Here is a 25,441-nt window from a genome sequence, read left to right as displayed (position 1 = left end):
CTTACATGCTGGAAAATTAGAAGTTATGTACTTACTATAACTTGGTATCTGTGCTGTCCATTCATTCTTCCTCGTGACTGGGTTATGGATCCGAACTTTGGCTCCGACTCTGATGCATTTTTACAGGCTTAGGTTCCAGCCTGGAGCTCCTCCCACTACACACAATGATCCAAACTGTACTCAACCTCCTCAGATTGAGTTTGCTACTGACATTTTCTTAAATGCTAAAAATGCTTAATAAAAGATAAGGAAAGAAAAAGGAAAACCACAGGCTCAAATAAGGGAATGCAGTGTCACTATAAAAAACTCCATAGGTCCTGAAGGAAACCCTAGGTTAGGGGATGGCTGGGAAGGAAGGCGAGGAAGAATGAATGGACAACACAGATACCAAGTTATGGTAAGTACAAAACATCTAAATCTGATGTTGTCCTTTGCACCAGCTACATAACTCTCGGGTGGACTCAAGGAAGGACATGCCGGAACACTGTTGAACCAATGGAAGCTCTGCTTCTGGAGACAATGCCCAATTTGTAATGCATCACAAATGTATGAGATTTTGACCAAGTGGTTGCTACACAAATATCGTTGATGGAAGCTCTAGAGGAAAAAGCCACTGAAGCAGCCATAGATCTGGTAGAATGCACTTTTGGAGGACAATGCAATTTCAGGCCACAGTTGGAATAAATGAAAGATAAACAGTATGTAATCCATTTAGCCAGGGTAACTTTGGATACAGCGAGGTCCAGTCAGTTAGGGGAAAAGGACACAAACAATCGATCAGATTTTCTACACTGTTTTGTTCTGTGAAGATAAAAATGTAACTGCCTTTGAACATCAAGATTATGTAGCAAGTACTCGCCATTACTGGCAAAATTTGGAAAGAAGACTGGCAGTTGGATTGATTGATTAATGTTAGACTCCATAGCTACTTTGGGCATGAAGGAAGGATTAGTACAAAGGGAAACCCTATCTTTATGAAAAATGACATACAGTGGCTTGGAAGAAAGGGCCTGAATCTCCGAGATTCTTTTAGCTGATGTAATGATCACCACAAAAACAGTTTTTCAAGAAAGGTACTTCATGTCACAGTAACTAGCTGGTTCAAAGGGCTTTTGAGTTAAACCTTGGGGTATAACAGTGACTTCACATGAGACGGGTGTTTAATCGGAGGTCTGAGAAGGAAAAACTCCCTTCATAAATGCTTTGCATAAACTAGACATGGACAGGGGTCCAGAAGAATCTCCAGCATGAAAACTGGATATGGCTGCCAACTGTAGCTTGACTGTGGAAAAACTAGCCCCTTCTTTGAAAAGGGAAGTAAGAAAAAGAAGTATGGTTGAAACTGAAGCTGAGAAAGGATCAATATTCTCTTTAGAGGCCCAAATGCCAAACCTTTTCCACTTGCTTTTGTATACCTTTCAAGTTGAAGCTTTCTGAGAAGCCAAAACTATATCATGAACAGGGGAAGAGAACCTGGACCTTTTAATAATCACTGGAATTGGAAAAACCAAGTGATCAGTTTCAGAGTGGCTAAATTCTGATGTACGCTTTCCGATGGGTGAGAAAGGAGATTCTGTCAGGTTCTATGAGGCCAGTGGGGGGGGGCAATAAAGATTACTGATATCTTCAACCTTTTTGCTTTCTGTAGAAGCTTCGGGATCAGTGGTAACAAGGGATAAGCATAAAGAAGACTGGAGGGCCAATTGTGAACTACAGCATCCCTTGGGAACTTCCCTGAAGGGCGAATCACAGCGAAGTACCTGCTGCACTTGTTATCTGCAGGGATGCAAAAAATTGCTGGTGGAATAACCCAATCTACTGAAAATCAGATTTGCTACTGATGGATTGAGGGACCACTCATGCTGGGTTAAAATGGACCTTCTGAGTTTGTTTGCCAGAATGATGGACTTCCATGGTATACAAGTTTCAGTCAGAAATCAGTCTAAAGATATTGCCCATTCCCAGACCCTAATGGCTTCTCTTCACAGAGGAAATGATTGGGTTCCTCCTTGTTTGTTGAGATATTAGACTACTGACATGTTGTCTGTGTGAACTGCAATAGCTCCTAAAGGAAGAACATCCTGAAAGGCTTTCAACATTAGGAGGACTGCTCTCATCTCCAGAACATTCATATGCAATCTGGTCTCTATTGAAGTCTATGTTGCCTTGGACCATTTTCCCTTTGAAATGCCCCCCCCCCCCCCCGTAGATGGGAAGTGTCCGTGGTCACAGTGGCTGTGGGGGAGGGAAGTATAAATGGTCTGCCGAGAAGCAGATCATTTGAAAGAATTCACCATAGTAAGTGCCTCTTGCAAAAAGATGTCAATTTGATAGGCAGAGATAAAGGCTGGTAAAGAATAGATCACTGAACAGCCAGTGTCCACTGGAGAACTCGCATAACAAATCAGGCCAACAGAACAAGATTAATGGCAGCTGCCACAGAACCAAGAGCTTGAAGAATTAACCTTGCCAGTGGTGACAGGAGATCTAAAATAGTCTGAACGTGGTCTCTCTGCATCTGAATGCAATGGGGGGACAAAGACGCTACTTGAATAGTTGTATCCTGGAGAACCCCAATGAATTCCAGCTTTTGAACTGGGGAAGAGAGGAGATTTTTCTAGATTTATAGTGATGACCAGGGAGTTGGAAATCCAAAATAAATAATCTCTGGCCTGTACAAGTTGACGCTTAATTGGGGCAGTTAGAAGCCAGTCGAAGTGCCTGGCTCCCAGCCAAAAGCACAGATGACTTCTGGAAAGCCTGTCCATCTTGCAGTGCTAGTAAGCATTCTTTAAGTCTATCAAGCACATCCAATCTTCCTTCCCCAGCAGGAGCAGTAGCATGGACTGAACTGTGACCATCCAGAACTTCGACTTCTTCATGTACTGATTTAAACTGCTTAAATTCAGGATTGGTCTCAGGTCCCCTGTTTTCTTTGGCACTAAAAAGAAGAGGGAGTTAAGTTCTGAATCCTGTTTGTCTGGTCAAAACCTTTTGGATGACTTTTTTTGTAGTAGTTTTTGGATTTCTCATACTAAGTGCTCCCTCTGACTGGGTGGAACATCAGGGAGTCTCCTCCATTTTTCAGGAGGTGGAAGGGAAAAGGGAGTATAATAGCCTCTAGAGATAATGCTCAACACCCATGTATTTGTGGTTATTTCAGTCCAGGCATTTGGGTGTACCAAAAAATCGACCCCCAACTGCCTCCAGAGTAGAGCAGTCAGACAACACTTCAGAAGCACTGGTAGGACTTATCAGAGAAGGGTTCCCTGAAGCCCTGAATCCTGTGGACCCCCTCTGCTTCTGAGGCAGCATCTCCAGTTTAAACCTCCTCCTCTGCCCTTGGAGGAAGAATCCCTGCATTGCTCTTGGAAAGACCCTTGGGATTTTCTGAACCAGGTTTTCTTACCTCCTCATTGGTTTCTTAAAAAAGTCCATTGAGGGGTAGAAATCTTGATCCCTACAGCAGATAGGGTCCTTCCTTCTTTCTCACTGCAGGTCAGAAGAACCTTGACTGAAGGACCGAACAAAGATGAGCCATTAAAGGCAGCACTGACAAAAGATGCCTTGAAAAGTTCCACAAAGTCTCAAAGCCTCATCCAGGCATGTCTCCTGATAGCAATGCCTTAGCTGACTACCCATGAGGAACCCCCTGCTGAATGAGAGATGAGCCTCATAGAGGAGTTGGACAATGAGGAGAATGTAGCTAACTGAGGAGATACTTTCTTGAAGCCCTCCTCCGACACATGGTCTCTACTAGAAAGTCAGACAGTTCCTTAACCAGATCTCGCTGCAATCTAGGAAAATGTGCCAAATGATTTAATGCTCTCAGCGAGAAAGTAGCTGAGGTGTAAACACGCTTACCAAACCTGTCCAACACTCTGGACTCAGTGTTCCGCAGATGAACTGTTCAGCTCTGCTCGGCTAGCTGTTTTTTGGTAGCTGCTGCCACAACCATAGCATCTACAGGTATGCCCTTGGTCCAATGAAGGCGGTCTTGGGGGGGGGCAGAAACTTGTTTGGATGTTTTGGTATTGGTTTGAACATGTCTGGCTCCTTCTAAGCCCAGTGGGAGACCAAATCTATAAGTTCATCTGCTGACGGGGGGGGGGGGGGTCACCCAAGACATAGACAGGCCTGTCCTGAAAACCTCCAAAAACACAGACTCTTTAGAAAAGGGATTTTGGCTGACCAACCACCTATGTGTCTAAGAATTTCTAGTATTTCTCGAAAGGAGATGTCTTTCGGTGGTTATTGTGGGGATCCCTCCCCCTCATCAAAGTCTGTGTCCTCGGTGACAGACTCCACAGGTGAATCTATGCGCCTCAGTTTACACGTCTTCTTGCGAGAGACCTCATCCATGGGATGATCAGGGGAGGTAATGAAAGAAGAAGGGGCTCCCTCTAGGGGCATGTCTTGGAGGCATGTAGAGGCAGGCTGACCCTGGAAAGGTATGACGGGCTCAGAAGTCAGATCCAGTGAGGGATGAAAGTGAGAATCGCAGATCTGAGAGTTTGGATCGCTGTAAGAACAGAGGACCCTTTCCACCACCTGAAGGCCGACGGACACTGAGACACCCTCTCCAACTCTCTCACAGCCAAAGCAGCTGAGGAGGAAAGAGGACACTCATGGATTTGAGGTCACCAGGGAGAATCGGACCCAAGCTGTCAAGTACCAAAGTGCTGAGGGAAAGGGATAGCTCCAATCAGGACTGAGCTGAACCCCCAACCCCCGAATCAGACCCAAACTCCAGGGATCTGGGACCCACACCGCTCTGTAGATCTTGGAGCAGAGCCAGTCAGGGTAACTGTCAGAGTCAAGAAAACCAATTTCCTTGAATTTGAGGTCAACTCTGTCAGGCGTCTGCGATCCTGGGGCTCCAAAATGGGAGGTAGGATTGGAGAAGGAGATCTGGCTTGGGACACTGGAGTACTCGCAGATCCAAGATTGGATGGAGAAGGTAAAATCCCATCTGAATCTGGGCCTGGAGGAACCTCTGCATCAACCTGCCCATATCTATCTCAGAAAGGCTCGTGGAGGATCTGGAGACAGCCACTGACTCTGGTCTTAAATGTCTAGTGGGAGTTTGCAAATTTTTTGTCGGTAAGGTCAAGGATACTGACCTAATGGACACATCAGGAGTTTGGCTCCAGACTCTCAGATGCTAAGAACTAGGATACAAGGAAGGAGCAGAATGTCTTGGAGAAGTAACTGTCATCGTACTTCTTGTGGGCTCTGAGGGATGATGTCCCAGATCCACAGGAGCCGAAGTAGGCCTCAGGTCCGACAACTTCAGATCCAAAGGTTTGGATACTTTTGTAGGAAGTTTTGAAGCAGCCCTCGAAGACTTATGAGGGTGCTCAAGGTCAGAACAGCCATAGGAAGATTTTGAGGGGGGTTTCAGCCCCTGGTGAAGAGGAGGAAGAAGAAGGCAACAGCCTTCGAAGAATCAGCTTACTTCTGCTGTCGGCTATGGCTCTGGGGTTAAAGCTCTCACAGATGATAAAGAACAACTGCATATGTTCAGTACCTAAACAATAAATAAATTTATTATGCACGTCGGAATGGGGGACTTTGTGCCCACATTCTGAACAGTGCTTAAAACCAGTAGGCTTGTCAGACATAATAATAGTAACCAGTTAAGCCAAAAACAAGTTAACTGTCAGAAACAGAAAACTTTACTATGCTACTTAAACTAATTATACTACTATTTTTTTTTAAATCAGAAAAAGGTAGTTTAATGGAGATGTCCAAAACGGATGTAGACAAGAGAGCAGTTAAGGAACAAAAAAAAAAATAAAGCCCTAATACTAGCAAAAACTAGTGGGAGGGGAGGTATGAAGCAGAAAGGCAGAATAAAAAGGAGGCAACTTAAGATCTACTTAACTGACACACAAATGGAAAAAAGCTACTGAACACTTGAGACTGGAGAACCACGTCTGTCAGTGATGGCGGCAAACAAGATCTGAGGAGTTCACTATGGAGCATTGTAGGTAGTTGGAGGAGCTCGAGGCTGGAAATTAAGTCTGCTGCAACCTAAGTCTGTAAAAATGCATCTGAGTTGGATCCGAGGTTCGGATCAGTAACCCAGTCGTAAGGAAGAATGAAAAGGACATAAGATTCAAAGGACTACTGCCACACTATATGTTTGGATTAATTTACTGGTATTGGCAAAAGCAGTGCAGCATAATGGGGATAATACAATTTTGAGTGCTGTCCTTTGGATGAGGTGATGAACATCTGGCTGAGTTTGTGGAATCTCAGCCACATATAAAAGATCTTAAGGCACTTATCAAACAGAGCAGAGGGTATTATAAACATATTTTCAATATTTATGCAATTTTCAATTATATTTACATTTTAACAAAAACATGCATCCTGTACAATACTTACATTAGTGTTCATTTTCACCCACAATCAAAATCTTTCTTTTTCAATAACAGAAATAACCACTCTTTTACTATGCTATATTTTATTACATCAATGACTCCGTGTATACCAGATACATACAATGTTGTCATACCCAATTGATTTGTGCTTTCTTCATCTCCATACTTACATTTTTAATTTCTTACGAAATACTCCCAAATGTTCTTGCTGCATTCCCAAAACGTTTTGCTCTGGAGAGTCTAGAAAAAATATTTATTGCTTTCTATTTTCCTCATACACTAAACTTACTCTCCTCAGAGTGCTTAAATCAATTACCAATCAAAGCATTCATGAAAAATAACACTAATGACACTCCCACATCCCCTCAAATCTCTTCCAGCTGCGTAATTGTTTTTTTTGTTGTTGTTCTTTTTATCAACCCTTCCCATTGGATCTAGCCAATCATACTTGCACATTATTGTGCTATACCATTCTTTCCTTTTGTCACTTCTTTCTTCCATTACTTTCACTTTAGCTTTTTATAATATCCGCCCCTTTCCACTTTTACCCATCATCTTTTTTCTTCCTGCCATTAACTTCAGCAATTAATTCTAACTTGACATATATAAATTAATACCCAAAGAAAACACATGGATGTTAGAAATATGACCATATTTATTAATCCTAAACCTCATTTCTTTTATTATTATACAGAACTCCTGTTTTTATTTGGTTCAGCCTTGGCCCTGAAAGTATGTTAAAAATTATGTCTAATAACACATTCACTAAATGAGCAAAAAAGATAAATACTCCCCACAAAACTCAGCTAGTCTAACATCAAAAGAATACATCAGAAAATAAAAGTTAAACTGCAAGTTTTTCACTCCTATATTATTTCTTTAATACCCTGCATCCAGCCTTTCCATTGTTCAACAATTCCTTTTTCACCAAACCTAATTCATAACACCTATGTTTACTGCATAGTGAAATAAATACCCTCCATTTTCCAATTTCCAAATCCTTTACTCTAAGGCAATTCAGCTGTCTACATCTTCATTAAATCCCTCATTACCATACCCATCCATAGTTTATTCTTAACTACTGCTACTATATCATCTGCATTAAACAGAAACCCTGACAAGTCTACTTTGTCTTGAAATTCTGTTCTTGCCTCCATCACTGTTTTTACTCACTCCACCTGTAAGTGCAATCATCACTAAACAAAAGAGCAATGTGCTAGTGGAACATCCCTACTTAACTCACTTTCTGGTTTGACTCTACATCCAATTCATCCTTCAACTAATTCTCTAATCCATGAATTCTCATGCACTCCCTTAAGAAAATGTGCTACATTCCTTGGTAATCCACTCTGCATCAATATATTCCACAACTGTTCTTGGCTAATACTGTCATCATTTTTCTTTTACTCTCCCATCTAATTTCCACCTTTTATTTCTTCTATCACCAGCAATAATGTTTATTGCATTATATTACTTTTTTGTCTCTATTTATACCTTTGTACATTACACAGTGTTCAATAACAACACTAACCCCTTTTCCCAGTTTTGTATGGGGGATGTTGTTGTGCTACACCAACTGTTTCCATGTTCCTTTGATTCATAGTCACACTCTTACCTTCAAAGAGAGTCATACCTGACAGTCACATGTCTTTTCACATACACTCTATCTCATGGTTGCACGTCATCTTCTTGTGCCTTCTTCCAGTCTCTCACAAATCTTCTTTACACAATTATCTTTTGCTTTCTCCCACATATGAACAAACCACTATAATCTGTCCACGTTCCTTGACTTTACCTGCAACTGGTCTACGTTGGCTTTTGCTCCCTCCAGTAACCTCATTTGGTCATCTATCTCACTGTGTGCATCCTATTACCCATCTCAAACTCTTCATCAGTTCAGACTTCCTTAACAGCTCTGCCTTCAACGCCCAGGTGTTATACAGAAGCAGTGGTTGCAGCACCATTTTGTACAACTTAGCTTCTTTGGCATTTATTTTGTCATACACTTCCCCTGAAACTTTGTGCCATCTGGCAGTAGCACCCTGATTTTAACTTTTGACATTCTTATTCAGACCTCCCTTCTTCTCAATCACACCTCCCAGATACCTGAAGCTGTTAACCTGCTCCAGTAGTTTCTATTCTATCTCAGCTTTTAGCTTTTTCTGATAGCGCATATGCTGCCATAGCCAAGCATGACTACTTTACACAATGTTATGGGTCACCAGTTTTAATATAATTTTTTATACCTCCTTCGACTACATGGAGAGAGACATGGAGGAGCTGCCCGATCTTGTAGCCCAGTCAGGTATGACCCTAGCCCTGAGTAGCATCCTGCCATCACCCAGAATGATACCACAGTACAAGGGCAAAATGACTGATTTCAACAATTGGTTAAGCTACTGGTGTCATTCTAAGGGGATCCAGTATCTGTCTGCCCGGGATGACATGATCGACAGACCACGATCCTTTGCCAGAGACGGCCTGCACCTGTCACCCTTGGGATTCTGGATATTGGCTAAGGCTCTTGCCACCCCTATAGTCCCTTTTTTAGGCGAAGTTCAAATGACAAACTCACCACCATAACAGGTACAAGCAAGCAAAATCTGAAGATAATGCTACTCAATGCTAGAAGTCTAAACCACAAAATGCACTCACTCGAGGCACTCCTTAAAATGGAGAACATCGCCATCTGTGCAGTGACAGAGACCTCGTTCAAGGCTACAGAAAGCACCCCTGCATTACCAGACTATAATTCATACCACACCTTTCGGCCACCTAACCTGGACCGAAACACTAAAGACAGAGGCGTGTCCATATTCATTAAGGATTATCCACACCTCCAGGCTAGTTGCTTAGCATAATGCATCCAAGATTATCCAAGTGCAACTAACTCTGGGAAAGACCGCAATCCAAACTGCAGCTTACTACAGATCCCCCACCATGCCTCAGGATTCCCACTCCTCATTTCTTGATACACTAGAAAATATTAGGGTACAACCTAACACCCTAATAATGGGCGATTTCAACTACCCCACCATTAACTGGGAAAACTACTCATGTACCAACTCTTTTGCTCAATGGTTTTCTGGAATTCATAAATTCCAACACCTTGGATCAACTTATCCACACCCCCACCAGGGGCAGCAATATCCTAGACCTGGTCATTACCAATATGGGCAACCGGTGCTCCACACCAGAGGTCAGTTCCTCGTTGATCAGATCTGACCACAAGCTAATCACCTTAGACATCCACATCCTGCCCCCACCCCCCATTAGGGGAAACCACCGTAAAAAATTTCTCCAAAGCCAACTTCACGCTTCTTAAGACAGAAGTGGCAAACTTCACGACACCCATGCAGACGGACAATAGAGGTACGACTGCTGAATCCTACACAAATGCACTTTATAAGCACTTACACAAGTGCATGGATCATGCAATCCCTAACAAAACCAGGATGCTAACCTCCAAAAAAAGGAAGCCAATCTGGTGGTCCCCTGCCATAAACAAACATTACAACAGAAGAAAGAAACTGTTGCAAAAAAGAGTAAAATACCATGATTGGAGGAACTCCCTGGTGAGCCTCAGTAAAAAGCAGAGATCCCTCATAAAATCCTCCAAAGCTAGTTACGAAAACAAAATCGCCACTGATTCTTACTGAGGCTGGTAAGGGAGTTTTTTGCATCCTGGGATTTTCCTCTTTTCTGCAACAGTTGCTTCCTTTTGTTGTAAAGTTTGTTTATGGCAGGGGACCACCAGATTGGCTTCCTTTTTTTGGAGGAGAGTGTCTTGGTTCTATATGGGATGGCACGATTCATGCACGAGTGGACGTGCTCATACAGTGCCTTAGTGTAGGATTCAGCAGTCAAACTTTCAGTTCCCGTCTGCATGGGTATCATGAAGTTTGTCACTTCTGACTTCAGTAGCATAAAGTTGGCTTTGGAGAAGCTTTTTACGAAGGTTTCCTTACTGGGGGTTGGGGGAGGGATGTGGATGTTAAGAGTGATTAGCTTATGGTCAGACCTGACCAACGAGGGGGTGACCATAGGTGTGGAGCATCGGTTTCTCATATTGGTGATTACCAGGTCTACGATATTGGAGCCCCTAGTGGGACTATGGATTAGTTGATCCAGGGCACTGGAATTTATGAATTCCAAGAACCGTTGGGGAAAGGTGTTGGTAAACGAGTAGTTTTCCCAGTTAATGGCAGGGTAGTTGAAATCACCCAGTATTAGAGTGTTTGGTTGTATCTTAATATTTTCCAGTATATTTAGAAAGGTGTAGTGAGAATCTTGGGGCATGGTGGGGGATCTGTAGCAAGCTACAATTTGGATTGCAGTCTTACCTAGTGTTAGTTGCACCTGGGGAATTTCAGACGCATTATGTTGGGCAACTAGCCTGGTGGTGTGAATATCCTTGGTGAATATGGGCATTCCTCCACCTTTAGTGTTTCAGTCCTGGTTTGGTGCCCGGAAAGTGTGGTAAGAGTTGTAGCCTGGTATTGCAGGGGTGCTCGCTGGAGCCTTGAACCAGGTCTCAGTTACTGCACAGATATTAATGTTCTCCATTTTTAGGAGTGCCTCGAGAGAGTGCATTTTGAGGTTTAGACTTCTAGTATTGAGTAGCATTATCTTCAGATTTTGCATGCTTGTACCCGTTACGGTGGTGATTTTTGTCCTTTGAACTTTGCCTAAAAAAGGCAGAATAGGGGTGGCACATACTTAACCATCACAGCTCATGATATCATTCTAATTTACAACTATTCTACCATCCCCAATTTCTATCATTATCCTTTATTATACATTATTTGCTTACCTAAAAAGGGAGTTATTCCTTCCTTCTTTCCCCTCTGGTAATTCTGACTTTTCACTAAATCTGTAACTTTTGTATTATTCACTTGAAAAAAATGACTTCTTTGTTTGCAAAATTCATTTTATCTTCCTAATTATTAACCAGGTAAGTACACTGGTTCAAAGACCCTTTCCAGGAAAGATCTAGGCCAGACGACACAAAAATTTGAAACAATGAAAGAATAACATGGTGATGAAGTTAACCATAAAAACTTTCAAAATGCACAATGGAAATATAAACACTGCCAGCAAAGACTCAAGTACAAGCATAGAAAAAAGTGACAGAACAAAGATACGTTTCCAGTTACACTAACAAGCAGAAAGGTAGAGCATACTTAGGACAGTTACCAATGTATGCAGCAGGACCTATGGAAAAGGAAACTATGGAATCAGCAATTTAAATGTGTGTTCTTGGAAAATACCAAGTTGCTTAGCCATGACTGTTACAGCTATAACAATCTGAGATAATTTGGGAAGTATGCCAACATTCTGAGATAATTTGGGAAGTATACCAAAAGTATTTCTTAAAATCTCTGGTGGTTTGACAATCGCCTGTGATATTTTGTTCGGGTTTCTGAAGAAAGTTTGGAAAAGGATTTTCCAGTTATTATTAGCTCATAAGGTAACTGACCAAAAAGCTAGTCATCTGTATGTCTGAGAGTGCACATTGAGTTTGTGTATAGCAGGAACTGTTGTAGTGGAGGGCAACAGAGTGACTGCTCATATTCAGAATACTTTTCTAAATGTATGTCTTTTCAAGTGGTACACTCTCCAAGCTGTCTGCCTCTCATAAAAATCCTCAAGTCCATGCTCTTTAAATATATTCCTTTCCACATTGTAGCACTTTCCATGCTTTCCAATTCTCATAGAAATCCTCAGGTCCATGCTCTTTAAAAAGTCCTAACCTTCCATCTATTGCTATTTATAACTGCACACAATTCTGTTAGTCTGTTTCATCTCTTTCCTTCCCTAATATTAGTCTTTGCCAAAGACTAACTATGTTGCTGAGTGAGCAAAAAAAAATCCTACAATGTTGTCCTTCTTGTTCATTTCCATAAGTGTATTAGAAGGGGTCTAACTTGACATAACCGAAATGTCAGTAGACCGACTTTCATTTGACTGAGACCAGAAAGTCGAAGTTTCACATGAGTGAAACTTCAAAATACAGACATTCAAAAGACTGAACGTGTGAAAAGCCAAGTGTCTAAGCTGAACGGAACAGGAAATCTGCTCATTTCCACACTGTAGTGCAATCTCAGAGTTGGTATATTTAAGTTGCGGAGGGTTGGGGAGTGCAGAGCCCCATTGGGGGTGGGGGGTGCAGGGGCAAAAACTTAAGTTTTATAATTAATGATTTTTTTTTTCTGAAACGTTAGTTTATGTGATAAATATGCATGTTGGTGCTATCGCTACCATCATGAATATTTAGTGGGATATTTTTTCTTTGTTGGTACTGGTTGGTGGGCAGGCTTTAGGTGAGGTGGGGTAAGTTGCTTTGGTTTTGATGGGGTAGTGTGCTGTTGCTATAGCGGTAGTGATTAGTTTCATAGTTCCATTTTCTGTATCTCATGCACTTAAAGTTTTGTTAGATATATAGTGCGAGCATGTAATGTTGTAGGACATTTGTAGGACTTGTCTATGCTGTGTCTTTATTGTAGTGTACTGCAGGTTGGTCAGTGTTTTATAGTTTCAGTGATGTGAGAGTCGGGTTTGTGACTGGTCCGGATTTTCAGGTTTTGGTTTTATGGTCTCAGTGTTCTGAATTTTGTTTTTGTCATAATGTATTTTGGGTTTGTGAAGTAGACCCATTAGAACATATTACGAAATCAATCTCAGTCTGTACTACAGATTTCCAGTAAGTGCAAGGTCTCTTTTCTCTTACTAACAACTGGAATATAGATTTTACCTAAATATTCTTATACCACCTTCTGATTTTTTCTTTCATATACTGACTTCACAATTAATATCTCCCACAAAAATGATATCTATAGAAAAAGCTATGATTTTCTTTTACATCTTCAAACTAATATCTGCACTATTCAATATTAATTTCAAACCTGAGCAAACATTCTTATCTACTGACTATATTACTTCTCTGTCTCACTCTTAAACTGTTCATTCATTTAAACACCTCACATCCAACAAGCAGATACAACTGCATGTAATATTCTGCACCACTTCAACACTGCAAATCTTCATTCTTTATGCTACTCACATTTACTAACACTATGGAAAATTACCCCTTTTCACTTTTTTGGCATCTTTTTGCCTTTCTATTTCTTTTTCTATTTTGTTATGCCTAATTTGATCATCTTCCTCATTAAATTATTTAATCAAATGCTTTGATTTCTTACAAGTCAACTTGATTTCTCCTTCCACCCCTTCCTCACAGCCCTGATTTACCATTCAGCTTACTTAGAATAGTTCAGACTTGTTTTCTTCCTCTTACTCATTGACTGCTCTCCCCAGCTCATTTATGTTCTTCTCCTGGTGATACTTAGGCAGTATTCTCTTCGGCAGTTTCTACATTGTGTGTGCAAATTCTATCTTCCTTACCTATAACCGTTTCACTCACATCTTGATTATTTTCCTCTCTACCACAAGCAAGGGACCAGTGCCCTTCAGTCACACATTTTGTGCAAGATATTTTACAATTGTTTGCAATATGCCCATACTGTCTATTCTGACTGCATTGTTTTCATGGCATTCACTACTAATTGACTTTCAACACCACAGCAACAACACATTTTAGGCTGACCTACATATGTTGTGGTTCCTCTATCAATTTTAATAATACAATGTAAATGTTTGTCTTACCTTCAATCTCTTTTAAGGTAACTCGCATTTCTCATGCCCCATTCCTAAGTTTTGCTCATTATATAAACCTCATATTTCTTCTTTACATAAACTGGACAAATACAATCTAAAGTCTTCTTCAGTAACTATCAATTCTAACCTGCTGTGTTTAACCACTTCTTGTCAATACTTTCTATTTCAGCAAAAACAGAAATTCTTTGGAAACATTTTTCTGCAGTTACAAGTAGTTTAAACTGTATAAATAAAGGATTTGCTTTTAATGACTCGGTTGTTACTATCTTGTGTCTAAGTCGGTCACTATGGCTTGTATCAGACCTTCAGAAACTTCTTATGATAGCAACCATCTCAGATTCTTTCACAATTTTTGCCATGTCCACCACAGCACCCTAGGAAAGAGTATTTTCCCTCCCTCTATCTCCTCGCATGAAAGACTTCAAAAGATTAGTAGAATTTCTCTCAGTGCCCTGTTCAAATTTCCCCAGTCAGTATGAGTACCACCTCAGGTCTCCAAAGAAAAGGGGCTGTTGGTCTAGTGGGAGTAACCATTTCAACTAAGACTGCATGCACACATAAATGCAAAAATAACTACATAAATAAAATATTTATTGTTATCCTTTTGTAGAAAGGGAACACAGTTCTTGAGTGGGTCTGCCTTTTGAGTGCAGTAGAATTACTGAAATTTTACAACAGAAATATAATTTAGTGCAATAAGTGAAAAACAAATAATGTACGACAGTCAAGATACTAATTAGTTGATTTTGAAAGCTTAATAGTGTGACACCTGCTGCCTAACGTGTGCTTCAAAAAGAAATATAGCAAAAGGTATTAATGATGGGATACAACAAAAAAAGAAGTTATGTACCTACCATAACGTTCCATGTTAGTTGTCTTCATCTCGCCTTCTTTCTTGCTGGTTGGGATCGGAGCCGATCCTCGGCTCCGACTCGGCCATCTTCTATAGCTCGAGAGCTGTTTACTGGCTCAAGGCTACCCCTTATCCCATGATGCCTAGTGCTAGCTACCCATATCTCATTTGAAATAGTTAACCCTAGCCATAGATAGAGAGTGAACCTCTCCAAACAGAAAGTTGAGCGCACCTGTCATACTCTCTAAGTCAGTAGAGGAAACAACCAGAGAACACTCAGCCAGTGAAACCTGAACTCCTCTCAGTCCAATAGGATAGGGGGATGGGGGGGACGCAAGAAAGAAGGCGAGAAGAAGACAACTAACATGGAACGTTATGGTAGGTACATAACTTCTTTATATTAAGTTGTCTATCTTGCCTTCGTTCTTGCTGGTTGGGACAGCATCCCTAGCACCTACAATCTTGGGAGTCTCATTGGAACAGACTTTTCAGAACAGTGGAACCAAAGTTAGCTTTGTTCCTGGAGACCATATCTAACTTGTAATGAGAAATAAAGGTATGACTGTTTGCCCATGTAGCAGCTGCACAGATAAGAGTCCATGGGCAACCTAGACTGGAAGGCTACAGTGGCGGCCAAAGCCCTAGTAGAATGACCTTTCGGTCTGGTAGACAACTCTTTGTTTCTCAGTTGATAGATGAAGGTAATAATGTGAGACAACCACCTGGATAAGGTCACTTTGGAAACTGGGAGACCTTGTTTGCCCAGAGCATAGGAAAGAAAAAGTTGGTCCGACTTCCTTATGTCCTTCGTTCTATGCAGGTAAAAACGCAATTGTCTATGAACATCCAGTTGGTGTAATTTGTATTCTGCCTTGTTGGTGTGGTTAGGGGAAAAACACAGGGAGGTCTATAGACTGGTTTAAATCATTTTCTGAGCAGACTTTCGGAAAAGAATTATTAGTCCTCAGAGCAACCCTGTCCTTATGAAAAACTAAGTACGGAGGATGAACACATAGTGCCTGAAGTTCAGAGACGCGTCTGGCTGAAGTAATAGCTACCAGAAAGAGAGTCTTCCAAGATAGAAACTTAATGGAGCAGAATGTTGCAGGTTCAAAAGGGGGCATAATTAAGGAGGTTACTACCAAATTAAGGTCCCAAGGAGGAGGGGGATCTCTCACTGGGGGTCTAAGGAGAGTAGTCCATCTTAGAAAGGCTTTACATAGCTTATGAGACATAATGTTTGCATTAGACAACCCAACATGAAAGTTAGAAATGGCTGCCAACTGAACCCTGATTGTAGCATAAGCGGACCCAGACTCCAATATTTCATGGACTGGGGCTAAAAAGGGATCTATGTTCCTAGCCTCTGCCCAACAAGAAAAACATTTCCATTTGCTAGCATAAATCTTCCTAGTGGCGGACTTGTGAGAGGAGACAATAATCTCACGAACGGCCGGGGAAATGCTGGGAAGCCTGGCTAAGGTAGGAAGAGGAGCAACCAAGCTGTGAGCTGGAGTGTTCGGAGGGATTGATGCAGCCCACCTGATTGATGAATCAGTAGGTCTGGAATAGGATCCAGAGTCCAGGGCTGCTCGAGAAGGTAACGGTGCATGAACGGGAACCATATCTGTCAAGGCCAGTAAGGGGCAATGAGGATTATTTTTGCAACCCAATGAAATTGCTTTCTGTATCAGTTTCGGTATCGGGGGAAATGGAGGGAAGGCATAAAGAAGTCCCTGAGGCCAATCGTGGACTAGAGCGTCTCTGGGAGAGTGACCGGGAAGCGGGAGAAGTAGTTGCTGCATTTGCTGTTGAAGGGGGTGGCAAAAAGATCACAGCAAGGCTGTCCCCATTTGCGGAAGATCAGATCCGCAACTACCCGATTCAGAGACCACTCGTGAGGCATGAGAATAGCTCTGCTGAGCCTGTCCGCTATGATGTTGGACCTCCCAGGGATGTACGTTACAATCAGAAACCATTGGGAGGAAATCACCCACTGCCAGAGTCTGAGTGCTTCTCGACATAGTGGGTAGGACCTGGTTCCGCCCTGCTTGTTGATGTACCACACCACTGACATGTTGTCCATTTGAATTGCAATGGTCCCAGAAGGCAGGGAGTCCTGAAGAGCTTGCAACGCTAGGAGCATGGCTCTCATTTCTAAGACGTTTATGTGCAGATGGTACTCGTGAGGCTGCCAAGTGCCTTGGACTGTCCTGCCCTAATAATGCCCCCCACCCACCCTATCAGGGAGGCATCCGTGGTCACTGTGGCAACCGTGGGGGACTGAATGAATGGTCTGCCCTGAGACACTAGTGGGGAGACCATCCGCCAGGAAAGGTGCCTTTTGCATGTTTCTGTAATCATGATCATGTGAGACATGGGCAGCTGCTGAAAAGACCACTGTGTGAACAGAAGCCACTGAAGGATTCTCATGTGAAAGCGGGCCAGAGGGATTAGAAGAATTGCCGCTGCCATGGAACCCAGAGTTTGAAGGACTAACCTGACTTGGACCCTTTTGCACTGCATTAGAATTTGTACTTGTTGGCGAACTGTGGCCACCCTGTCTGGCGGTAGCCTTGCGGACATGTTCCTTGTGTCTAAGTCTGCTCCTATATAGGTGATAGATTGACAGGGCAACAAGGCAGATTTTTCGAAATTTATTGTGATGCCTAGCTGGGAGCAGATTGTGATTGTGTAGTCCCGGGCTTGCAGAAGTTGATGCCTGGTAGTAGCAGTGAGGAGCCAGTCGTCTAGGTATGGAAACACCTGGAATCCTTGACGTCTCAGGTGAGCCGTGACCACTGCCATACATTTGGTGAACACACTGGGGGCTGTAGTGAGACCAAAGGGCAGAGCTCTGAACTAGTAATGACTGGCTCCCAGCCGGAAGCGAAGGAATCTCCTGGAGCACCTGTCCATTTTGATGTGATAGTACGCATCCTGAAGATCTATGGAGCACATCCAATTGTCCAGACCCAGAGAGGGTAGAATGGACTGTAGCGTGACCATCTGAAACTTTGTTTTTTGAACAGACTTGTTTTGTCTGCTGAGATCCAGAATCGGTCTCCAGTCCCCCGTCTTTTTTGGTACCAAAAAGAACCTTGAGTAAGTTCCGGATCCGTTTGTTTGCTGGGACTTCCTGGATGACTTTTTTTCTAGCAGTCTTGAAACTTCTATGACTGCTTGGTCCCTCAGACTGGGTGGAACATCTGGAAGGGATTTGCTTGACGGCAAGGGGGGGGTCGAGAGAAAGGAATTTTGTAACCTCCGGATATGACTGACCGTACCCATTTGTCTTGCGTTAATTTTTGCCAGGCTTTTGGGTACAGTGAAAGTCTTCCCCCGACTGCCTTCAGAGGCGGGCAGTCGGGCAACCCTTCAGGGATGCTGAAAGAGCTTCTCAGAGAAGGATTCTCTGCTGCCCTGGTTCTGCGGACCCCCTCTGCCACGAGGGCGGCATCTATTGTTGTTGCTTCCCCCTCTGCACCGGAAGGAAAAATCGCTACGTGTGTCAGGCGAGGCTCCCTGGGATTTTCAGAATCACATTTTGCCACTCTTATGACCCTTGGGGTATGGTCTGGAAGGAGTTGAAAAACAGACTCCCACAGCAGAGAGAGTCTTGCCTTCCTGCTCACACCTAGTCAAAGTGTCTTTCACCTGTGGTCCAAAAAGAAAGGAACCATCAAAAGGGGTGTTGGTGAATGATGCTCTAAAGGGTTCCGCAAAATTACACAGCTGCATCCATGCAGGTCTCCTAAGGGCCACGCCTGTCCCTGCGGCTCTACTCACACCATCGGCTGCATCGGAAATGAGCCTCATGGAGGAGTTGACTACATTAAGGGTCGCCAGCTGGGAAGCCACTTTAGCTTGAGCCCCTTCAGCTGATGGATCTTGAAGGGTATCTCCGAGCTCTTTAAGGAGATCCCTCTGAAGCCGGGTAAAATGGCATAAGTAATTCAGTGACCTCATAGAAAAGGTCGCTGATGCAAACATTCGCTTCCCGTATCTATCCATAGTCCTAGACTCCTTGTTAGGAGGATGGACAGATGAAGAAGTTTCCGCTAACTCTTTTTAGTGGCTGCTGCTACCACCATGGCATCCCACAGGAACACCTTTGGTAAGGAACTGCTTATCAAGGGGTGCAGTGATAAACTTGCCAGGTCTCCTCGGGGTTGGTTCCACTGTCTCCGGGGCTGACCAAGCCTTTCGAGCCACTACTGACATAAGTGGATTGAAAGGCGGAGAAACTCAGGAGGTGGAAGGTCGGGAACCAAACGCATGCAGGAATACAGACTTATCCTCGGTAGGGGCTAGGGGATTCCAGTTCCCTCTCTGCTTAAGCATTTCTAGGATGTCCAAGAAGGAAACATCTTCAGAGGGGGACCTCGGGGACCCTTTCGAATCATCTAAGTCTGTATCAGAAGTGACAGACTCAGGGGAGTCAATGTGCTTCCTCTTGCACTTCTTACGAGGGGGCTCCTCTGAATGATCAGGGGAGGCCTCGGAAGAAGAGAAAACACCCAATGGGGTGCCCTGGAGCACCGGTTCCCCACGCTTGGGGTCTGGAAGAGGAGCAGAGGTTGGCGCAAGCACTACAGGGGATGGAGCTGGTGGAGTAGATAGTGGAGCTGACTCACAGGCCAGCACACTCCTCATGACATCCAAGGTGTCACTGCCACGATGCAGAGAAGGCTCCAGTTCTGAGGAAATCGGAATCCCTCTCCGCACTGAGGGAGATGGCTCCGAGGCCGATGTAGGAGCCGAGCTCACCTGCGCCGAAGCTCCGAGAGGGAGAATGGGGTCAGACAAGGGTCTGATGCCACTCGCCCCCTCGGAGCCGACGAGGGAGCCCCGGTGCCCAAATCCCTCGGCGGACTGCACCATCGAGGGAATCGGAGCCAGAGGAGGAACATCGATGGTGGACAGAGCCGACACCTGTTGAGGAGGGCTGGACAACATTTTGGCAAGTGCCTGCGACTTCAGCAACCTACTGACCACTCTCTCCATGTCGTGATCCGAGAGCCTAGAGGACAAGGAGGAGTGGGAAGATCTATGACTGCGCTCACTCTGAAGCAGGGGAGACTGAGGAGCCAAGTGTGTCGATTCCAGAGAAGGGGACCTCAGCCTCTTGTGGCTCCGCGACGGCTCCGAAGATTCTGATGGAGCCGACGGGGAGACTGTCTCATCGGTTCCGGCCAGAACTGAAGTAGCAGGTAAAGTCTGGACGAATGATGGCTCCGAGTTTGGAGCCGACGATTTGGTAGGTCTTGGGGATTTCACAGGCTGAGTCTTGGCCGGTGAATCCTGGGGGTTTAAAAGACCCCTAAGAATAAGTTTATTCTTATGCTCCTGCAGAACTCTTGGACTAAATGCATGGCAGATAGAACAAGAGTCCTGCAGGTGCACAGCGCCTAAGCAATAGACGCAAGAAGTGTGCCCATCTGTCAGAGACATTTTCTGACAGCATGAGTCACACTTCTTGAATCCAGACACCATGGATTCCTTAGACATCCTGTATCCAAAAAAAGAAATTACCACAACAGTCATCAACCAGTATCAACAACTAAAATACAGTTTACAGAAAAAAGGAAAAACACACAGTATCTACAGACTAAAGCTAAGATTTTTTTTTTTTTTTAACTAGGAAGCCTCTAACTCAAACGGCTACCTAAAAAGAAGATAGAAGGAAAGCCTCTAATCCTAAACGCTAACCAGACAAGAAGGGAAAGGAGGGAGAGGGGAGAACTCTCTAATTTAAACGAGTTCTAAGGGGAGGGCTGCAATTACACCTAAACTAATACAAGATATAGGACTAAAAATAAACAATAACTTCTAGAAAAAATACAATTCTCTGTAGAAAAAGTTCTATAAGTAACTTAATACAAGCCTGAGCCAGAAAAATGACACCTCGCAGCATATGTCAGCAAACGAGATCTGGGTAGCTAGCGCTAGGCATCATGGGATAAGGGGAAGCCTCGAGCCAGTAAACAGCTCTCGAGCTATAGAAGATGGCCGAGTCGGAGCCGAGGATCGGCTCCGATCCCAACCAGCAAGAACGAAGGTGAGATAGACAACTTAACATAAAATGCTTTAGGTAAATTTGGATGATGTCCTGGTGAAATCAAAGCTAGAAATTAAACCCACAATGCAAGTAGTGGTAAAGGATTATGAATTATAAATGCATCAGAGTTGTGGATTGATGCAATGACTTAAATGCCATTATGATTTGAAGTCATTTCAAAAGAAGCCCCTTGTAGACATTTGATAAAATGAGAAACTATAAATACAACTTAAGCAATTTACAAAACGCAGCAAATGAAATAAGAATAGCAATAAAGATCTGCTGCAAAAATAATATACTTTTCCTGATAATCTAACCTCTATATTTTTCAGTCTACACACACTTCTACCTTATTTCCCTTTTTCACATACTTACCTCAGGACGTGAGAAGTGATCCTCTTCAAGACCCAAGTCCATTACTCTGTCTGCACATCTAGACTCAGGTTCATACTGGCTGGAGGCTGTTTGTACATCTGGACAAAAAAAAAAAGTTAATGTTTAAATTCAGCACTAAGTATATTCTTCAGTAATTTACTTTCATTTTCAATATTTTTTTCAAATTTTTTTAACACCTTTTAACAACTTTTTTGAATTATCTCTGAAGTCGTAGGCAAAAGTACAATTATATAAAAGAAAACATATTAACACGTTCCCAGTTACAAACATTATACATCACATATATTCATTTGCATAACTATCAACCCAACATTACATAAATTGCTCAACTCCTGCCTTCCCTTAAACCTCATTTCTCCTGCAAAACATTCTTTATGTATTGTTCCCACAATTTCCATTTATTTCTATGCATGTTGCTCCAACCTTTTTCTAAAAATCCCATTTCTAGTTCTTTCATTTCTGTTACAATATCCAGTGCTTCAAATTCAGTTGGTTTAGAGCTTGAGTTCCATTTTCTAGTAATAGGTTTAATTCTTATGGATGCCAAAAAAAGCAAACAATACCTTAATATGTCTACACAATTTATCCCAGCTCAAAAATAACTTGCTTAATTACACCCATTTTTTTCTCACCCAATATTCCTGACAGAGTAATCTGTAGTGAATTTTTGAAGTCTGCCAACTCACTACACTCCAAAGACATATGCTCCCAGCTACAAATTTCTTCCCCATCATAACTCCAACACTTGCCATCTACCACAAGAAAAAAATCTTTGAAGTCTGCATGGGGTATGAAAATATCTATGCAAACACTTCCAAGCAAAAATCCTAAATTGTCTAGACTTTGTTGCATATTTGGGAGCCATGCATACGTCCTCAAATTGTTTTCTTGTAAATTGCGTATTCAGTCTCTCTTACCAATCTTTTCTAACCTCTTTGATAGATTCCTATAGTTACTGTGCAATATTTTATATACCCTACAAACTACCCCTTTTTTAACAGCAGCTTCTACGCTAGTTTCAACTAAAAACACTACCAGAGCAGGTCTTTTACTCAGAATTCCCCTATCCCGTTTCTCTTTGCTTATACTCTGATATCAATCCCTGACAGGAAAAGTAGTCTGTAACATGCAGTCCAAATGTCTTCTTGGCCTCTTGATATTTGCTCCTAACAAATTAGTTCTTTTGCTAGTTTTCTCCAGTAAATTTCATCCTCCTCTTGCCTATTCTCTGTACCCCTGACTGCAGTCATCCATATCAGCAAACTCTCCTTTCTGCATTCTCATGTTGGCTTAGTTCTTAGAATACTTTCTGCTACTTTAGGACTACAAAATTCTGTATTGCTGTTATTCTCCTTAAGGATCTGCAGCCAAAATCTCACACTCTCATTTTTTCTTGACTTTCCTCTCCACTTCATTATTATCCCTTTCCATTTTGAGTTACAGCTTTGTGAAATCATTTGCAGGTCCCTCATGCATGGAACTAAATCAGCTGAACAGGACAGGAAAAGAACAAGAAATAACAGTAAAGCACCAGACACTGAAATTTATTATACCAATAAATAAAAAATATAAAAAGCTTGCATTTTGGGGGGTAATGTTTCTAGAGAAAATACAATACTGCGGCCAGTGGCAAGACTAGTTCTCCACAGTTAAATAACAAAGGGTACTGACGCTTTGGTCTTAACTGATTTTATGCTCAAACCAACAATAAGAAATATATGTAGTTTAAATAAGAAATCAAATCACTGTAGATGGGTTATCTGACCTAAAATCAAATTGTAAGAAGTCTTTTCTTGAAGCAGCTCTGGAATTATATTTTTTACATCAATCAATTTTATTGCATGTTGGCACTAATGACCCGAGTCAAACCTTACTTAACTATACGAAAAATACTATATTGGACATAATTTAATAGAAACTTCTTCAAGAATTTGTATTAATTTTAACTGAAATAATACTTTCTCCACATTGGAATGGACTACTGGTCATCTAAAGCCCACATTTTCAACATTTGGTTAAGGCAATTATATACTATCTACAATGTTAAATGTACACTTTATTCGGAAGAGTGTTGACATGACGATTGAAGTGGAGTTTATCATGAGAAAACATACAATCATTACAGGACAATCTTTGTGCCAGAGAAAATCAAGGAAACACTGTCAATTTCACAGCAGTATGCCATCTTCACTTATTAGGACAACTGCCAAGTTGGAATGCATAATGGTTCTAGTGATGGAGCCTCTTACCAATACATCTCTTAGGATTGCTCTTTTCTGTAATTGCCCCAGTATGGACTCTTCCAACCGCTCAGGTCACCTTCACAGTTTTGATCAAAATTTTGAAATGAAAAATATTATTGTATTAGGGGATTTTAATTACCCTGGTATTTCATGGGGAAGATTTATTGCTAAAATTGCACTTGAAAAAGAACTTGATGATATTATATTAGAGAAGAGAATGCGTCAACTAAAGGTACTAGAGGGGCTAGCATTTTGGATTTAGAGTTTAAAGATAACCTTAGTAATATTGATAAGTTATTGGTTGAACCCCCTCTAGGACCGTCAGATCACAACTCATAGAAATTTCGGCTAAGAACTGAAAAAATCCTAACATTCTAAATCATTAGAATTAATACATTGGGAATCCTCCTTTAAAACGAGAAAAACATTTTGGCTATACTATATTGCATGATCTACTTGTCAATAGTCTTTAAACCACATTTACTTAGAAGCATATATCCATTAAAAATTATTAAGAATCTTGGTGGAATCTGAACAGTTAGAAATTGTTCAGGAGAAAGCAAAAAAAAAAAAATATATATATATTTCCACTTTGAATCATCAAAAGCTTGAAACATTGAAATTCTGATCATCGAGACCAGAACATCGAGTTTCAAACCATCGAAGATTCAAAGGGAACGTAAAAAAAAAGAAAAACGTCTAAAAACTATTTTATGCAAGGGGGGCTTCGGTCCCCTGCACCCCCCAACTTTAATATACCAACTCCGAGATCGCACTACAGTGGGGTAAAGGGAAATCTCCATTTTAGCACTATATGCAGAAGTGCTAAATGGGAGATTTCCCATACCGTGCCTGCAGTGTCATCAAAGCGATGGCACATTCACAGACACAGTGTGCAGGGCACCTTGCTGCCCTGCAGAAACACTACCTTTTTCCCTTTTTTACTTACCTTTTTCTTCCCCTTGACAACATCAAAGTTCTAAACACTCGATGATATGGTCTCGACCATATGAATTTCGATGGTTTAGAATTTCAATGTTTTCAAGTGGAACCATATATGTATATATCTATATATCTATATATTTATATATCTATATATATATATATATATATATATATATATATATATATATACACACACACACACACACACACACACACACACACACACACACATACAGAATTCCTAAGTTCCTCACGACAGATAAAAGAATATTGAATAATATAAGCAGAATACTTATGATGAATAGTAGAAACAGAAAAAATACTCAAAAGTAAACTGGCTATGGATAATAAGAAAAATATATTAACACGCTGAATAAATTATATCAGACAGCACATTTTATAAACTCTGTTGGGAGTGTGACATCTGACTCTAATGATATAACAACTATACTTAATAAACATTATGCATTCCTTTTTTAGTCCAGGTTCTTTCTTTGACACTAATGTGGTAATTTCTGATGAAATGACTAATCCCACGATAATATCTGACATTATAGGAAAAGTAATTATCAAAATACAGAACTCTACATCTATGGGGTCGAATATAATACATTCTATACAGATTTTAACAATTATGAATTAATTACTCCAAATTCTTTACTTACATTTTAACAGATTATTACAAATTTTCACTGGTCCTAATAGTTTGGAAAGCATGCAGTATAACATCAATATGTAAAAGGCAGTAAAAAAATTATAGACTGATGCATTTAACAGCTATTTGGACAAGTGCTTTGTAAGATGTAGAAAATACAAGTACAGACACTGCATTTTTGGACTTAGACAAATATTGCTATGTTAAGGTTTGGTCATATTG

At 41.6% G+C, this 25,441-nt stretch overlaps 1 protein-coding gene across 3 annotated transcripts in view; it reads right to left on the bottom strand.

Annotated features, from left to right (window-relative positions):
• Nucleotides 1-25,441, bottom strand: part of DEF8 (differentially expressed in FDCP 8 homolog) — a 1,140,218-nt gene that overhangs the window by 715,646 nt on the left and 399,131 nt on the right. For all 3 annotated transcript variants that reach the window (XM_044081732.1, XM_044081731.1, XM_044081734.1), the window contains one exon: nucleotides 21,356-21,453. In XM_044081732.1, coding sequence (XP_043937667.1) covers nucleotides 21,356-21,453 — 98 coding nt within the window. The remainder of the gene's footprint in view (nucleotides 1-21,355; nucleotides 21,454-25,441) is intronic.

Source organism: Protopterus annectens, chromosome 8.part1, assembly GCF_019279795.1.
Source record: "Protopterus annectens isolate FY-2018-M chromosome 8.part1, PAN1.0, whole genome shotgun sequence".
NCBI classification, from domain to species: Eukaryota; Metazoa; Chordata; order Ceratodontiformes; family Protopteridae; genus Protopterus; species Protopterus annectens.
This window is presented reverse-complemented; position numbering and strand designations above follow the sequence as displayed.